Raw genomic sequence first — 19227 nt, forward strand, 5'->3', positions numbered from 1 at the left:
CACACCTTTCCTCCTAAAAACAGGAAGTTTTTTCTCTTTGTGCTGTGGAAGAGTTTGTATACAATTGGTGTGATATATTTTTTGAGTATGTGAGATATCATCTAGGAAGCCATCTTAGTTTAGAGTTTTCAGCCTTTCTTTTACTATAATATATGCATATTCAGGCTACAAATTTCCCTCCTAAAATATGGTTATAGCTGCAACACATATTTTGCTGTATTTGATTGTTATAATTTATTTCAAAATATTTTGATTTTTTCTTGAACATGGGAAATTTTAAATTCTAAACATGTGGACATTTTTGTAGTTACCTATATGTATTTTTTACTATGATCAGAAAGTATGATTTCAGTCCTTTTGTTTTTTAACAACCAGTTAATATAAACATTCCATGCCTGCTTAAAAAAATGTGTTTGCAATTGTTGATTGTAGCGTATTTACGAGGGTTGCTATGGCAAAGTACCACAATCTGGGTGACTTAAGCAACAGAAATTTATTTGCCCACAGTTCTGAAGCCTAAAAGCCAGAAATCAAGGTGTTGGCAGGCCATGTTCTGGTTCAGGCCAGTAGGAGAGAATTTCCTTGCCTATTTTAGCTTCTGTTGTCAGCAGTCTTTGAGTTGTTAGCTTATAGATGCATAACTCTAGTCACTGCCTCTGTTGTAATATTGTCTTCTCCCTCTGTGTTTGTGTCTTCACAAGGCAGTCTCCTTTCTGTTTTTCTCTACTCCTGTAGGGATACTGATCATATTAGGTTAAGGCTCTGTCATACTCCATTATGACCTCATCTTAACTAATTACATTTGCAATGGCTCTGTTTCTGAATAAGGTCACATTCAGAGGTGTGAGCAGTTGGGACTTCAGCATATCTTTTTGGGGCACACAATTTAGTTAGGTCAAGTTGTTAATCATATTTAATTTTGTTTGTTTTATAATTTTTTTTTTGTCTGCTCATTTTGTTATTGAGAGAGGGTTATAAAAACCACCCACTGTGATTCTAGGTCTATTTTTATTCCTCCTTTGGTTCTGTCAGTTTTTGCTTTTTATATTTTGAGGTTATATATTACATGCATAGAAATCTAGAATTGTTATATTTTTCTGGTGAAGTGTGCCTTTGGTCATTTTACTGTCATTCTAGCTGTGTCATGTATTCCTGCCTTAAAGTGTACTTTACTTTCTCTGATGTTAACATAAGCTTATAAGCTGTCTTTTGGTTAGTTTGCATATTATATATTTTTCCATTTTGTAACTTTTACTTTTCCTGTATCTTAGCCATAAGATGAGACCAGTATATAGGTTCTGTTGTTGTTGTTCTTGTTGTTGTTGTTGTTGCTTTTGTTGAAAGTCTGCTCTTTGAGTGTTTGGTCAGCTTGCATTTAATGTACTTACTGATTTGCTTAGAACCTCTCATCTTGCCATTTGCTCTCTATTCCTTGTTCTATTGCCCTGTTTCTCTTTTCTTACCTTCTTTAGATAGATGATTGCTTGGCCCTTTTCTCTTCTTTTAGCTGTATTAGCTGTAGAGTCTTTACTGTTCTTTTAGTGATTACCCTGTAGACTCCATCTTGCATTCTTAACTTACTGAAATCTGATATTAATGCTTTTATCACATTTCTAGACAATGCAAAAACCTTTGTACACTTTAACTTATTTCTTCTTCCAATTTCTATAGTGTCTTGGTATTACCATATGTTTTATCTTTTTTTTTTTTATAAGTAGGCTCCACACCCAGCATGGAGCCCAATGCGAGGCTCGAACTCATGACCCTGAGATCGAGACCTAAGGTGAGATCAAGAGTTGGACACTTAACTTACTGAGCCACCCAGGTGCCCTGGTATTTCCAAATGTTTTAAACTCATATATTTTAACCCCCTATGCCTAATTATAATAGTTTTTTGTTAATATGCATTTGTATTCATTTACCATTTACATATTTATCATTTCCTTTGCTCTTTATTTCCTATAACATCTCCATGTTTCCACTATGATTGTTTCTTTATATTCTGTCCAAAGAACATTCATTTGTATTTCTTTTGGTGTGGATATGCTTATTACAGATTACTTCAGTTTTGTTTACCTGAATATGTTTTTGATTCACCCACCTTTTGAAAGGATATTTATATTTTTTTAGATCAGCAATTGTTTTCCTTTCGCCCTTTGAAGTTATAATTCCACTCACTGTCTTCTGGTTTCCATTGTTTCCATTGAGAAGTCAGCTGTAATTAACTTATTTGTTGCTTTGAACATAAACTCTCCTCACCCCTGCAGGGAGTTTTAGTATTTTCTCATTATCTGTCATTTTTGGAAGTGTCACTGTGATGGGCTTACATACTGTTTTCTTGGTTTTTATCTTAATTGACACTTTTCACCACTTCTAAAATCTGTGAATCAATGTTATTCACTTGTTGCAGAAAGTTCTAAGTTATTCTGTTTTCAGATACTGCTTTTGTCTCATTTTTTTCCTCCTCTTTATGTGGTACTCCAGTTACACCTATGTTAGACCTCTTTACTGTATCCCATGTATCTGTTGTGTTCTTTCTGCATTTTCCACTTTTTTATATGTTTAGTCTGTGTATTTTCTTCAGACCTTTATTTGGATTTATTTCTCAGTTATAGAATTTCATTTGACACTTTCATGATTTACATTTTTCCTTCAAAATTTTTAGTCTTTTATTTCCTTGAGCATATTAGGCATAGTCATTTTAATATCCAGTTTTGAAAACTTTATCTAAATTCCCTGTAGATAGATCAGTTACTGTTGACTGTTGTTTTTATTGGTTTTAGGTCACATTGTTTTATCTTTGTATGACTGGTTATTTTTGATTGAATGTCAGATATTGTCTATGAAAAATATAGGTATAGTTTGAAAGCTAACATGCTGTTCTGTTTATTCAGGGAAGATTTATTTTGCTTCAGAAAGATGGCCAAGGGACTGGCAATCCCAGATTGCCTTATTAATCCAGGCAGGATTGGGAAGAGTTGAAGTTGAATTTAGTGTCTTTTAAAGTTGTTCTATTTCTAGTTCAGTTTTATTCAGGTTCCAGGCATGCCTTATCACTAGCTCCTCAGCTCTAATTTTGTCCTTTTATCTTCAGAAATTTGTTGGTCTCTTGTTATCTTCTGTTGGCTATCAGATCCCTCTTCAGAGTTGGCCTGTTCTTCTAGGGGAAAACACACCTCTAAAAGATGTGCAAACTATTTTGGGTTTTCCTTCTTATCCAAGATCACAGTCCCATAATTCTTCACTGTCTTCCTTGGTCCTTCTCAGTGTTTTTTGATAAATAATTTTGCTTTTTAGTAGTTACCTGCATTTTCTAATTCTCACCAGAGGGCTAATTGAAGTTACCTAATTTCATCATGTTAAATATTAAGAAAATATTGTGACTGTTTTTTTTTTCTACTGAGTTACTATCTTTAAGATGGCTATTTAAAAATCTGTAGTTCTATGTGGATCATCAAATATTTTCATTTGTTCATACTTTTTTGTACAGTATCTAAGCGTAGGGGTGGATGTACATCCCTACCAGAAAGCTTTAAGGGATATAAGGAGATAACTACTAAAATGTATGGATGTCCAAAGTTGTACTATATATGGTTATATTAGGCTTCAAGTAGATAAAATTTAACTGTAATTAGTATTTTTTTAAGCTTAGTATTATTTTGGCCATCTATCTCTTTTTATGATAGAAGGAAAGGATGTTGATATTTTTCAAATTTGTTTAGATTCTTTGGGCTATCTGCTTATCAGAAATTGGGCAATCTTATTTGTTTTTAAAGTCCTTTATTTTATTAGTACTTCTTGGAAAAACCAACTAATAAGGACTTAATTGGTATAGAAAGGTTTTTTTTTATTATGTATTAACTCATACTTTTCATTCATGTATTAAAATACTGTTCTCTCTGTTCATCTTTGCAGAGATTTAGAAATGATAATTATTTGTCACTTGTTTCTTTTGTTCTTTAAGTTTATTTTCCTATTTACTGATCAGGTTTTTAACTAAAGTTATCAAGGATTCCATGCACTTCCAAGATTAGGGATAACATCAATCTCAAGACTCAATTCTTTTCTGTCTTCACTGCTTACAGACAGGGAACACAATCTCTTCAGCCTGGACCTATGTAGAAGAATTTGGAGAAAATAAACAGGTAAGAAAAAGTCTTTTAGGAATATTAAGTGATATATTTAGTTTTCAGAAAGCCAGTTCTAAATTATTCTTCTTATGGTTATAAGAAGAAATATTTAAAATTGTCTAAAGAAGCTTGTGAAATATTTGATAATAATAGCTTTGTTAATTATAGATTCATTAAGCAAGGTTTTAAAAAGTTAATCTGGTTTCCGTATTTCAGGTTTTTCTCAAAGCTTGTAGCATACTAATGTATATTGTTAACCACCACAGATGGTAAACAGTATTTTAATGTGGATGTTGTTGGAGTGAGTGTGTTATATGTAGATTATTCAGCATTTCTCAAGCTTATCTGAAAATTATCTATTTTTTGAACTAATAAAACCACAGTTATTGTTGATAGAATTTAGAATAAAATTTATTTACTAGGATTCATTCACTCTTTAGTTTTTTCAACATGGTACTGAGAGGATAAGTTTTAGTAGGATGTTAAATGTCGTTTATAGTTTGAATAAAGATTACTGTCATTCAAACTCCTTTTCACATGTTGAGCAAAAAGAATGTTGTAGTTCCCTGGGTAGAATCCATGTACTAGTTCTGGGTTTTTAAGTAAGCTAACGTCATCTTTCTGTACCTCAATTTCCTTGTTGTTAAAGAGGAAAATAATAGTATTTGTTTCGTAAGGCTTTTATAAGAATTAAGTAGTGCTGATGTTGAATAGTTATTTTTGGCACTTAGTAAGTACTCAGTAAATATTAACTCATTAACAGAACTCATACTTCACATACAAGGAAAGGTATTTATTATGCTTGAGGCTTATAACTTTATTTTTGTACATCTTAATCTTAACATAAAGATTCAAATATGTGATGATATTCTCAGAAATACCTTTTCTTACAAGATTCTATAGTTCAAATTTTGAATTATGAGGACTAATTTTACTGATAGAAATGAAACTTGAAAAGAGTTGCTGTCTTTACTAAGGCTTTTTATCTTCTCTTCACTTTTGCCCAGATAGTGTTTCTAGTGAGCTGCAGTTTTTGAGCCATACTGAAACCTAGATAAACTGTAGCACTCAGATCATAATTTTCTCTCTTATAGGTTGCTTTTCTATTAATCTCTTCCAAATGGTTTAGAAATTATCTTTAAAGGAATTTGACATAATCTATTAAACAGAGGTAGCAAACTGGAAGCTCTGGATATGGTTTGTTAGGTCTCTTTGGTTTTTTGAAAGGAAAGCAACTAGATTTAATTTCAGTACAAATAGCTAGACACCTGTTTTATTTACATTTGGTCCTCTTTGAGTTCTGTTTTCATTTGTTTGTTACATCTTAGCCTCTGAGGGCATTGGAATTTGTAGTTACTGTGTTTAACATAGTTCAAGAATATTTCTGTTTTGTTTTTAATGTTTCCCTATTACATATTAGCCCCATTAAAAGTTCTTCCCAAAGTGATTTACAAAGTTGTTCAGTGAAATAACTGTTTCTAAGGTCAAATGAGTTTGGGAAAAGCTGTGTACTACATACTGCCCTAGGAAAAATCATAGTGCTTATTAGCATATTGAAAATCATCGTAGTAACAACCTGTGTAAGTGTTAAATCCAGTTTTACTGAATTTTTTTCAAGATTTATTTAGCTAAGGGATTCTTGTTTTGAGGTACTTGAATTGTACAGGGATATAGGTTGGGAAACACTGAAACTAGCTCAAAGAAACACTTGGGTTTTGTTTATAACCTTATCGAGGTATAATTGAAATACGATAAAGTGCACATTTAAAGTGTACACTTTGGTCAGTTTTGATTTATGTATACATCTGTGAAACGATATCACAATCAAGAAAACAAACATTTCTGTCACCCCATAGTAATAACCTGTTCCTCCTTCTATCTTCTTTTCCAGGCAGCCACTGATCTGATTGTCGTTACTATAAATTAGTTTACTTTTTCTAGAATTTCAAACCTTTGTTTTTGAAAGCTTAAATTGCAATCTTTAGATAATTTAGATGAAAGCAGTAGTAATTTCTTAAAAATAAAAGTACAGGTACCTGACAATTATGTTTATGAAAATTATTATATACTCTCAGTTTCAACAGTAAGAATTTAAAACTCAAATCACTCTTTCAAAATTATATAGAAAATATATTGTAAATTTAAAAAATACTTCAGTTAAAAACAAAAGCAGATGATTTTTTCCCCAAAACTGAATCTGAAAAATATAATTACTCTAGTAAAAACAGAGAACTAACCAACTAGAAATTTATAAGAAAGGATTTAGAGATAATAACTTTCATTCTTATCCAGCCACCATTACTAAGATTAGCATACTGAAAGCCTCCTAAAAATCATCTTAAAACAGAAAAACTGACCTAAGCTACTCTGTGAGCCTAGTCTTAGAAAAAAAAAAAAAAATGGTCATTTCATGTCTACTTCTTGCTCTTTGCTGTCAGTTGCCTATAGCAAAAATTAAATAGAGGGTAAAAATACCTTGTTTTGGTCAAAATTTAATTGTAAAAGTAAATGAGGTAAAAATGCCAGTAAATTTGATAATAACTTAAGTGTTCTAGCCAAAAATATCACTTAAAAATTTCTAGTTAATGATTTTTAAATGTCATAGGTTATAAGTTGTTTAAATAATTAGCAATTTTGAAAATTCCTTCCTCTGCTTTACAGTTAATTCATAATAATTCTGTACTAGGATGGAAAGTACAAAATAAATTATAAATGTCATTTACACTATTATATAGATTTTTTAAATCTCTCTTTGAACCCAGCCATGTTTTATGTTCTGCATATATACAATGCTGTGTTACCAAGTGTTAACACTTGGGCAGAGGAAGTTCAGTGAAAGAAAGTTACTGAGTTATTTCAGTTGTGGCCTATTTGAATGTTAGAAATTGAAATAATAAAATGGTGAAATGAAATTTTTTAAAAAAATTTTAATAAAAATCCTATAGAAATCTGAAAAAGTACTTAAAATATGTATTAAAGGTATGGGATATGTATTAAAGATATGGGAAATTTGTTTCACAGATCAAAATATCAGGTGCTTCATACTCATACACTGCTTTTGGGAGGCTAAAACAGTATAGCTGTCTTGGAAAACTGTATAGTTGTCTCAAAAAGTTAAACATAAAATTACCTTATGACCCAGCATGTTGATTTCTAGTTATTTGCTTCAGAGAATTGAAAGCATATGTCCACATGAAAATTTTTTTTTTAATTTTATTTATTTATCGGACAGAGAGAGACACAGTGAGAGAGGGAACACCAGCAGGGGGAGTGGGTGGGGGAGAAGCAGGCTTCCTGCTGAGCAGGGAGCCGGATGCGGGGTTCCATCCCAAGACCCTGGGATCACGACCCTGAGCCGAAGGTAGATGCTTAAAGACTGAGCCAGCCAGGTGCCCCCCACATGAAATTTTGTACACATTATTCCTTAGCAGCATTATTCATAACAGCCAACAGGTAGAAAAACCTAAATGTCCATTGACTGATAAGTGGATAAACAATATGTGGTATACTCACCAGGGGATCTAAAGAGGAATGAAGTTCTGATATATACTACAACATGGGTGAAACTTGAAAACAAATGCTAAGGAGCTAGTTAAAAAAGATGACATAAATTGTATGATTCCATTTGTATCAAAAATCCAGAACACGCAAATCAATAGAAACAGATGAATTAGTGGTTCCTGGAGCTGGGGGAGAGAAAATAGCGTAGTGACTGCTAATAGGTAGAGGGTTTCTGTTTCGGGTGATGAAAATGTTCTGGATAGTGGTACTGGTTGCACAACTTTGTGAATCTATTAAAAACCACTGAATTGTACACTGAAGAAGGGTACATCAAAAAGAGGGAGTAGATGTGAAGGTAGAACTTAAATAGTTAAGGAGAAGAAAAAAATAGTTAACAAGGAGAATTATGAGGAATGTACTTATGGAGAATTAAAGAGTATGGTCAGAAACAAACCAGAAGAAAAAGATAGCCAAAATAAGTATAAGAAGACACTTTGAACTCAATTTAAAGTCTCCATTAAGGGTTTCCTCCGTCTTTATATGAAGCAGAAAAGCAGTTGGAGAATCCATGATGTTTGGTCAAGATGTGTAAGAGAATTAGAAACAAACAAACAAGACACAAATGGAGTAAAGCAGTGCACATCCATTGCTTAGATTTTCACTGAGAAGCATATTGATGGTGTTTCTCTCTTGTGTCAGAGAAAGGTAGTAGACCGAATTATCACTTACAGAAGTGGGGCTGACAAAGAGGTGGTGAATGTGCTGCCTTCTCTGCCCTTGCTCCCAGGGCAGTGGCACAACAGTTACTCTGCTCATTCTAGCTGCAGCTTCCGAATCCTTGGGAATCCGGGGCCCTTTTAGCCATTACTGCCTGATTAGAATTGGCACTTAAGGTTAAGCCTATTTGCTATATAGATCAGAGTTATTCTATGAAAATGTTTGTATTCGCTCAAGTTATGAATGTGAAATTGTAGACGATTTGATCAAAATGCTATCTCTAATCATTATATTAAAGCAAGTGACTTTATTTATTTATGCAAAAGGGCCTTTTCTTCAAATGAAATTCTTTGATAACATTTAGCATATAAAACGGGAATGCAGAGCTGTGTGGGTTGCAATGGGAAATGTGGGGGTAGGTAGGTATAAGCAGCAGCCAGATAGCTTAGAGTACCATGTACTGTATTTCTACCCTTTGTCTGTAACAACCTCTTGAGACACTTTCCCCAACCCAGTTTTGAGAAGATTTCCAGAGTGAAAAAGCTTGGTCAAGTAGAAATAATACTTTCCTAGGAATTAGGAGACTTAATTTTTAACATGTTTTTCTTCATTTAACTGTGAGAGTATCCAACAGTAACTTAATCAACCATCTTTTGTCTGTGTCATTCTTCAGTGAAAGAGGTTGTTGGTGGAATTAGACTTCTGAGGACCAACCTACCCTGGGTTATGATTTTAAATTAGAGGATTTGATTAAAAATTTTATTAATATCAACAATAAAAAGTCAAACCAATAAAAATGAGCAAAAGGCTTGAATACATCCTATACTAAAGAACATGTTCAAATGGGCAACTAAGCACATTATTAGTCATGAGAGAAATCCAAATTAAAACCAAAATGAGATACCATTTCACATCACTGGAATAGTTATGATTCAAAACACTGGCAATACCAAATGTTGGTGAGGATGTGGAACAACAACCAGAGCTCTCGTATTTTACTGGTAGGAATGTCATATGGTCACATTGGAGAACTGTTCAGCAGTATCTTGTCTGCCCTATGACCCAGCAGTTTCACTCCACGTTATTTACCCAAAAGAAATGAAAACATATATCCACAAAAAGACTTGTATGAGAATGTTCAGCACGGCTTTACTCATAATAGTCAAAATTTAGGAACAACTCAAATATTTTATCTGTCAACAGGTAAATGGATAAAAAATGTTATAGTGTACACATACAACAGAATACTGCTGAACAGTAAAAAGGAGTAAACGGACACACACAGCATGATGAATCTTAGGAAGTATATGGAGAGAAAGAAGCGAGGCTTAAAATTTCTTTAAAAATAGATTTTGTATGAAGTCTAAGAACAGACAAATCTAAGCTATAGTGAGAAATCAGAAAGTAGTTGCCTCCAACGGAAGGGCTATTACTGGAAAGGAGCACCAGGGCCTTCTGGATTGATGGATATGTTTTATAGCTTGTTTTAGGTATTGGTTGCCTAGGTTTATAGAGTTATCAGAACTCATTGAAATGAACACATAGGATGTATGCATTTCTCTGTATGTAAATTGTACCTCAATTTAAAAAGTATTAATACAGTTGAATAATTCTTGGTGTAAAACTTAAATTCTGAAATTGGCTCTATCATTCCCTTAAGAAGGGGAAAGGGGAGGACAGATCCAAGTCTGAGACAGAAACAGTGGGATTGAAGAGCTAAGGATATTCATTGGGAAGAAAAACCAGGGGTGGGCAAGTAAGTATATGCTAGGAATTCTGACTCACTTATTAATTTATTTCATAAAAATCAGCGATGCTTTCTGATTTTTATTTTCTGTGATATATATTGTATGTTAGATCTAAGGAAAACATGATTCATCTAGGCTTATGTCAGTAGTTACTATCTTAAGTTTGATATGTATTGTATTTTCTAATTACCCAGATTTTTTCTGAATATATTTAGATTCTTGTAATAAAATTTATTTTTGAAATGCTTGTAAAATCTTATGATTTTCCTAGTCTGTAGTATTAGGGGGAAATTTTTTTCTCTTGATTTATCCTGTATGAATGAGGTCATCAGAGTCAACTTTTAGTTTTGTATTTTAATTTAGTTTCTTTAGAAATGTGAGAAGACAACAGTTGATTAGTGTATTTTTAAATTAAAGGTTTACAGTAGGAGACTATTTAAAATGCCCATTTTTAGACCTAAGTACTATGCCAGTAGCCAATTGTCTGGCTATCTTCTTTGTGAATTCCCTGACAATCTCTCTTTTGTCTACATTTCAATGAATAGGCTGCATTAACTGTTGCATGGGTATAAACCCAAAGTGTGAAAGTGATTTCTCTGAAAACTACATTTTCCCCACCTATAGAAGTATAACTAGTTAAAGATATGCTCTTCTAAATCATATTGTCTATCACCACATTGTTAAAAATTGAAAGAGCTAATTGTATCATAGATACATGTCTAATAAGGAATTGACTGTATTTGTGTAATATTCTTTAGGAGGAGAGAATCAGAAATTATTATTTTAAACAATTAATTTGAATTATAGGAGCACTAGGTTTCTGTTAATACTAAATACCATACCCTTCAGGCATAGTAGATCCTTTAAGAAAAACAATTCTGTGATACCTACTTATCCTACTTTGGATATTAGAAAAGCAAATGGTATCAAAATAATTCCTTATCCAGTTTCAAAATACTGAAAATATTTTGAATTGGATATTTTAAATGTATTTGTCTTCTTGGAACAGACTGCTTTTATTGATTTTATGGTACCATTAATAAAAATAAAAAGATTATAAAATTAATCAAGTTAGAGTTTTATAGTGCTAGAAATTAAACCTATATTTAACTGATTTTTATTTTTTCCATTTTTTTTTTCTTAACTAGGTCCTTACTGATGTTGCTTGAGCTTATTCTCCTGCAGTTGATCTCATTCCTGTTGGCTAAATATTAAGTCCCATGACAACCTTAAGTTAATGCTCATATGTTTTAGGCCTCATCTATAATACCAGGAAAATACAGAAAAAACTTGACTTGTACATTAGATTACCTAATTCCTTTTCTTTCATTCCTAGAAACACCATAACTTTTATAAATAATCATTTTATAGTCATTGTTAGACCCTTGGCTTAATCTACCCTAAAGAACATAGTTGAGTTTTTGGAAAGTACAGGATTTACAATTTGGTCTTTCATATTCATACACACATATAAACATTACAATTAATGAAGCAGGAAATTATTGGTGCATAAGATGAATGTTTATTGTGGAGTAGTACTATTTCAAATATAACTGTTTTTTAAAAAAATAATTTGGCTTTAATTTTTGGATTTTTCTATACTATAAGTTGATAGTTTCTTGAAGTTTATTTTATAAACATGATTCATTTTACTCTTTTATGGTACAAGTAGGAACTCTAATATTAAATTGGTGTATTGAGTTATACAGATGTTTGTATTAGTATTTAAATAATGAAATATTCGACAATTAGTTTACACCAAATGTTTTTGCAGTCCAGGGAAGAATGTTTCTGCTGGTTTGATGCCTAATACAGTATAAAAAAAAAAGCAAATATGAATTCGCTGTTTTTTTTATCTTTTCTTCATGGACTACCCCTTAGCATCAGAACCAAACTTAAAAGGAGCTGCATTGTGGAACAAGAGAAATCAGAGGTTCTCACTTTTCTGTGATCAGAACCACACAAAACAGTGAATAGATATGCAAGTAAAAGATATCCAAGAATTCATTCTAGTAAGATCTCAAGTGTTGTGTCCGTGAAAGAAACTCCTAGGACTGACTGACAAAACTATCAGGATTTGCAATGCTGTGAATGTTGAAACAGTCTTTACCAGCAAAATAGTAATCGCAGGATTTTGAATGTTAGAACATTATGTTAAACTGTGATTATAGTTTTAATGCTTTGTCTCTTTGAATTAAATTTGTATCCATAAAGATGTGCAGCATAATTGTTCATGTATTTATTTACAGACTACAATTTCCGTCGCAGCTCAATAAATAGTCTTTCCCCTGTTAGTGCTACTGTCTCTTCTGGGACTCCCAGCGTGCTTCCTTATACTTCAAGGCCTTATTCTTATCCAGGCTATCCCTTGTCACCAACAATATCACTTGCTAATGGCAGCCATGTTGGACAGCGACTATATATCTCCAATCAGGCCTCATTCTTCTGAAGAAGCTATTGTAAACATGAGTATGAAAGTTTCTTTGTAAAGCATGCAAATTAAAACTCTGTTTTATTTTAGAATCGGGTTTGCACATTTGGTTTTAAAATGATAAATAGATACTTATTTCAACATAGGAAACATCAGCCATAATTCAGAATAACCTACAGTTGTAGAACTTATAAAAATGCTAAGTTTAAAAAGTTATTCAGTGGTTTCTCTTGATAAAGTATAGCAAACTACTCTTCTTTTTAAACCTTTGGGATTTTAAATACTTCTAATTCCTGAGTGGGCAGTAGAACTCAATAGTTTATGTTAAATTTTTGCATAATAACTTTGCCAAATAGCATTTCACAAATATTTAAGCACTTGCAGACAATGGTTACACTAAATTTGATTACCAAGGATCACTATCTGTATTAGAGATTGTAACAGTTATATACCAGAAGCATCTAACTATTATGTAGAAAGAAATGAAGGGCAAAAAGATTAAGATACAAATTTTATGCAGTACTAAAGGAAAAGCAGTCTACCGTTGTGGTCCTTGAAAATAACTATAAATATTTTAGTTAATGATTTGTTACAGAAATAAATTTTAATTTTGCTGTTAATGTATTTCAGGTTTTTATAGTTATGCTTCTTTTATGTTTTTGATATTCACTGTATAGTTGTTTGAATAATAAGTGTTACGGTTTTTTAATGTTGTAATCATGTGTTGTTTAATTTTTGTACTTGAATTCAAATTCTTTGACATTAAATATGTGATGCTTCTAATATGCATGTGTTTTCTTTTTGCTTATTAGTATACACAAAAAAGTTAGCTCTCACCATCACCTTGACCTTTTCATAGGCTAAGTGTCTTCATGGGACCAAAGCAAAGCATATCGCAGACAAAAAATTGTTAGTTTTGTGAAACAGTAACCAAAAACCTTTTCAGGAGCCAATAGAAATATTTTGTTGATGAAGCCACTGAAGTTTCCTTCTTTTACTTTTGAATATTTAGTGAATCCAGTCATTTGGACTGTTTAATGGTTTGGTAATGTACATTTATAATGGATTTCTAATGATGGTTTACATAATTGATAATCAGGGACAAGAATTTTTTCACTGTAAGATACCAGAAGTTAACTTTTTTGATTAACTCATTATGTAGCAGCATAGAACACGGGATTTGCATATATAGAATATGAAGTGGTTGCAAATATTTCTTCTACTACCCTTAGTTTCTAGCAGAAGTTATATGGAGAGTAAATTACAGTTGACCCTTGAACACAGGTTTGAACTGGACAGGTTCACTTATACAAGGATTTTTTATATAGTACTATAAATGTATTTTCCTTATGATTTTCTTAACATATTCTTTAGCTTTATTGTAAGAATACATTATATAATACATATAACATACAAAATATGTGTTAATAGACTATGTCATTCAGATCAACAGACTCTTAGTAGTTAAGTTTTGAGCAAGTCTAAGGTTTATGTGGATTTTTGACTATATGGGGGCCAGGGGGGCAGTTGGCGTCCCTAACCCCTGTGTTTGTTGTTCAAAGGTCAACTGTAGTCTCATTTGTTTTTCACCCTCTATAGAATGCTCATTCCATATAACCATATGCAGTACTTAACTTTCCAGGTTCCTGCCTTAGATTTTCCAATTTAAATGAGCATAGATACTATACTTAACCAAAATTAATTTTTTTCCTGACATAGATTGTATAGATCTTGCAGTTTAATTACCATGACTTACAAGTCATATCACTCCTTTGGCAAGCACATGGAATGTTTATTTAGTCAGCTATTGTGCTAATACCCTTGGGATGTGGAGGTGACTCAGATTCCAAACCAAAAGAAGACACATTAATACAGTTTTTCATAGGAATTTTGTAATGGCCCAAATAATCATAATTACAAGTCACCACATAGCATTTTCATTAAAAAACAAACCCACAAACAATTGAGAGAGCTTACCAGCCGCTGTATTTGGAGACCCATAGTAATATGATAGAAAGTACGTAAGCTTTGGCTATCGTATTGTATTACCACTTCTGCCAAGTAACAGTTCTTTGAACTTGAAGACAGTTTTTGATCTGTCTGGGCTATATTTTTTCATCTGTAAAGTGATGATACACACCTTATAATGTTAAAAACACCTGGCAAGTAGAAGGCGCTCAAATGGTACCTGATATTATTTGGGTATAATTATATAAATCATACACTATTTGTACCATTCTTTCATCTCTTCTCCCTTCAAGCAGAAATCTAGAAATCAGTACATTTGTGTCAAACACTGTCCCTTTATATATTGTAGATGAACAATTAATTTTGTTCATACTGCACATGAAATTTCATTTGGCTTGTGAACATAGCTGCTTATTACTTGATGCTTTAATTCTTATAGGCTATATAAGGCCTTTGATTCAAATAAGGGCTTCCCTAGTTAATTCATCACAAACTTATGGATAAGCCTGTTACTTGATATAGCTCACTGGTCAGGGAAAAATTCTTAAGACAGTCCTTTATCAAATTCTCAGGGCAACTTTGTGCGACGGACCATGGCTGAGATGTGGAGTAGTAGGTCCTATTATGTAATGATCTATTTTGCATAAAATCCCTTGTAAACAGATCAGAAGGCTATGCAGAAAGCTTAACCTTATTTCTCTAGTTTAATTCCTTTACAGTTTTACAGTGGGAAAGAATTCTTTAACTATGACTTAAAATCTAGTAGCCATTATAGAAAAGGTTGTTAAGTTCTATTTAAAAAGAAAAGCGTGGGGGCGCCTGGGTGGCACAGCGGTTAAGCGTCTGCATTCGGCTCAGGGCGTGATCCCGGCGTTATGAGATCAAGCCCCACATCAGGCTCCTCTGCTATGAGCCTGCTTCTTCCTCTCCCACTCCCCCTGCTTGTGTTCCCTCTCTCGCTGGCTGCCTATCTCTGTCAAATAAATAAAATCTTCAAAAAAAAAAAAAAAACGTGCATGGCAAAATACCACATGTCAAAAGACAAATGACAAACTTGAACAAGAATTGCAGGTTATTTTTACAAAGGGCTAATCTCATATTTTTAAGTATCAATAAAAGACCATCCACTCAAGGGGCACCTGGGTGGCTCAGTCGGGTAAGCATCTGACTCTTCATTTCTGCTCAGGTCATGAGCTCAAGGTCATGGGGTCTAGCCCCTTGTTGGGCTGTGTGCTCAGAGTCTGCTTGTCCCTCCCTCCACTCACGTTCACTCATTCTCTCAAAAAATCTTTAAAAGAAATACCATCCATTCAGGAGAAAAATGGATAAAATAGGCAGATGACAGATGGCCCTTAAATGTGTAAAAAGATGCTTTATCTCACAAGTGTAAACTTAAAGTTCAGATTCAAAGAAATTCAAAGGTTTGATAAAGTTTTGGTAAGATTTTAAAGAAGCATTCTCATATATTACCGCTGGAATTATAAATTGGTATAATTCATATAAAGAGCAATTGGGCAGCTCTTGTCAAAAATGACAAATACTTCAATCTTTTGACCCTGCAGTCCTAATTCTGGAATATATTTGCATGTGTGTGCAAAATAATATATTTTGGTGATTCATTGAAACATTTTTTATAGCCCAAATACCCATCATTAGGGGACTGATTAAAATAATACATTTTTTTGGTGTATATTAAGAAGTACAAAAAGCAGCCTTCAGAGAACATTGGAGAGAGGAATCCAAACTGAAATGTCACCCACGGAAGGATCTTGGACCCTTGAATTGGCTGCCTGGGGTAGCTTATGCCAATTCCACTGGAGTATCTACTGCCTGACCTTTCAAATACCGCAGTACAAGCGCTGAAAGAGTAGGTAGTGATCTTAGGCATCGCATCTGGAAAATACAGTGTGTGAACCGGGATGAATCGTTCTCTAAGCAGAGAAGGGGAGCATGGTATTCCAGTTAGAAAAATAACATGTAAAGACGGCACTGCGAGGCAACAGAGCACGTGCAGGGAAGGAGAAGTTTGGAGAGGCTGGATCGTACAGCGCAGGACTGGCAGAGGGATGAGAATGAGGAGGGAACCTGGCCTAAGCCTGGAGACAGAGGTGGGTGTTAGGGCGCCAAGGGCCTTGTGAGCCCTGTTGTGGGACTTGTGCGTTATTCTGTGGCTCATGGGAAACCGGGTGCCGAAGAGCCTGGAATGGAGAAAAGAATGATTATCGGCATTTTAGAAAGGCGGCTTAGAAGACAAATTGGCGATGGTTGAGGCCTTGAGAAGGAGAGCCGGGTTAGGAAGGCGTTCCAGTAATCCCGGCGATCCATGACAGCAGCCAGGGCCCTGTGAAGACAGCTGGAAATGACTGGATGGAGAAGTGGGGGAAGCGGGAGGAACCCAGGGGCAGCTTTTCTCCCTGGTGAGGGGAAGGGGTATGCTGGGTCGCACAGGCTGGCAAGTAGCTTCATCTGTGCGCTTCTTGATTCTCTCCTGTACTGTGAGGGGTGGAGGCTCGAAACTGCATTTCCAGGCTCTTTTGCCCCCTGGGGTTCCGGACTTGATTTAGATTCCGCTGATGAGCTGTACCCACGGGAGCTCTGCGATTTGGAAGTGAGGTAGAGGCTATCCCCCTACGGTTCGGCGTGCTGGGGGAAACGTTGGAGACATGCTCGTGCTCCCGCTGGCGGGCGCCCCTGTCGCCATCCGCTCTGCCTGCGCGAGGCGGTGCCACGTGGAGGCAGCGGCTGTGCGCCGAGTAGCACCCGCACCTGCAGCACGTCGGAACTGCGGCTCCGGACTGACCGCGACTGGGAAACCTCAGCTGTCCAGTGGTGGCTCCTGACTTCGAATTCCGTCTAGCAAATCGTGTAAGCGCTCAGTTTCCCGTGTTGAATCCGTTCCTGCGGGAACTATCTAGAACGGCTCCTGTTTCCTGCGCTAAAAGAGTGGGTGAGTCCCTCCCTGTCCTCACTACGGGGCAGCCTTCTCCACCAAGTGGCCAGCTACCTCCATCACTCACCGGGTATCTGAAATTTTTAAAATCTTTGCGCAAAAGTGAGCTGTAAGAGTGAAGGCTGTGTAGTTCAACGTCGATGAACTATATCTAGGGAAAATGCTTAAAAATTTGGCAGAGAGAGACAGCCAGCGAGAGAGGGAACACAAGCAGGGGGAGTGGGAGAGGAAGAAGCAGGCTTATAGCAGAGGAGCCTGATGTGGGGCTCGATCCCAGAACACGGGGATCACGCCCTGAGCCGAACGCAGACGCTTAACCGCTGTGCCACCCAGGCGCCCCAAGAAATACCATTATATTCTTACCTATGAATGGGCGAAACAAAAACCCCAGATGGATGAACGAATAAGATGTTGAAAGTTGAACACATGAACATGGATGCTCCAGGACGGGCGAATTGTCCCAGGCATAAAACGAGCCTCAGAATGTCAGAGCCTTATAGGAACCGGAGCTCCCTCACCTTCTCAGCCATCCCGCATACTCTCGCTCTAAGTAACAGAGAACCCACGGCTATTCTCGTGGCAAAGCAGAAAGAGGACGTTTCCTGCTTCACGTTGCTATTTGTTGGAGGCCTGGGGGAATGAGAAAACAGGAACCTTTCCTCTTCACCTAGTTTTGTCCGAAATTTCCGCAAAATACTACACCTCAGTGGCCACTGACTCCAAGGTGGCTTTTCTCAGAAGCCCTTGTCAGGTCAGGGATTTGTCCCCAGCAAAAGTAATGACACTTTCAGGTCCTTATCTTTCTGGAACAGTTTTTTACCTAAGTTTTCCTGCAGGGGGCAACATCCTCCAGTTTATGAGGACAGAAGCCTGAAACCGTGCAGTATCAGCCCTCTGGCTTGGTAGACTGCAAGGGCTTTTGGAAAATACAAAGTTACAAATGCGTTTGCTTGAGTCCTAGTCTATAGTTCTTGGATGAAGGACAATTATATACTCATACTTTTTTTTTTTTAATAAAAGACTTTAAAAGAATGTGTGTTCTCTTAAGTCAATCTCAGTTGACCATATGTGTAATATGTATTGTACACACAGCGCTGGGAAGGCCCTCATGATCTAAAAGCATCACTGACCACCTGCTATAATTTGTCTGAAGAGCTGGAAAGAGCTACCAGGACCGGGGAAAAGGTGGAAGGAATGAAACATTCGGGGAGGAGTACAGTGGGGATCACCATTCCTCATGCATTTCATCGGTCAAAACTTACTGGCTGCCTCTTACGTGTGAGGCATTGTACTATGTGCTAGGGATACAAAAGTGAAAAAAAAAAACAGTGTTTCTGGAATCTTGAGTTTATTTATTTATTTTTTAAAGATTTTTAATTTATTAATTAGAAAGAGCACAAGCGGGGGGGAGGGGTGGAAGAGGGAGAAGCAGTCTCCCTGCTAAGCAGGGAGCCGGATGTGGGACTCGATCTCAAGACCCTGAGATCACCACCTGAGCCGCAGGCAGTTGCTTAACCAACTGAGCCACCCAGGTGCCCCTGACCTTGAGTTTAAAGAGAAAAAAATTAATGTTTGGCAATAATGCATTTTAAAGATTTCTTTCAATCTGATTTTTAAAATATTTATTTTTCAGAGAGATCGGTGGGGCACATCTGTCCTCTCACTTTATCTTTGGGCCTCCAGAGGACAGATCACTTTTACTCTCTTCATACTTCACGGTTTTCCACCACCAGATGACAGCACCCAGGGAGGACTTTGCCAGATCCTCACTTGCCTTGACTT

At 35.5% G+C, this 19227-nt stretch overlaps 1 protein-coding gene across 2 annotated transcripts in view; it reads left to right on the plus strand.

Moving 5' to 3' along the window:
* Nucleotides 1-12545, plus strand: part of RBM46 (RNA binding motif protein 46) — a 35567-nt gene extending 23022 nt beyond the window's left edge. The window contains exon 4 of one of the 2 annotated variants that reach the window (XM_008685525.2): nt 12346-12545. In XM_008685525.2, coding sequence (XP_008683747.1) covers nt 12346-12545 — 200 coding nt within the window. Of the gene's footprint in view, nt 1-4085; nt 4142-12345 lie in introns of those variants that run through there. The other variant, XM_008685526.2, reaches the window with a different exon arrangement.
* The last annotated feature ends 6682 nt before the right edge of the window (nt 12546-19227 follow it).

The sequence above is a fragment of the Ursus maritimus genome, unplaced genomic scaffold, assembly GCF_017311325.1.
Source record: "Ursus maritimus isolate PB19 unplaced genomic scaffold, ASM1731132v1 scaffold_11, whole genome shotgun sequence".
NCBI classification, from domain to species: domain Eukaryota; kingdom Metazoa; phylum Chordata; class Mammalia; order Carnivora; family Ursidae; genus Ursus; species Ursus maritimus.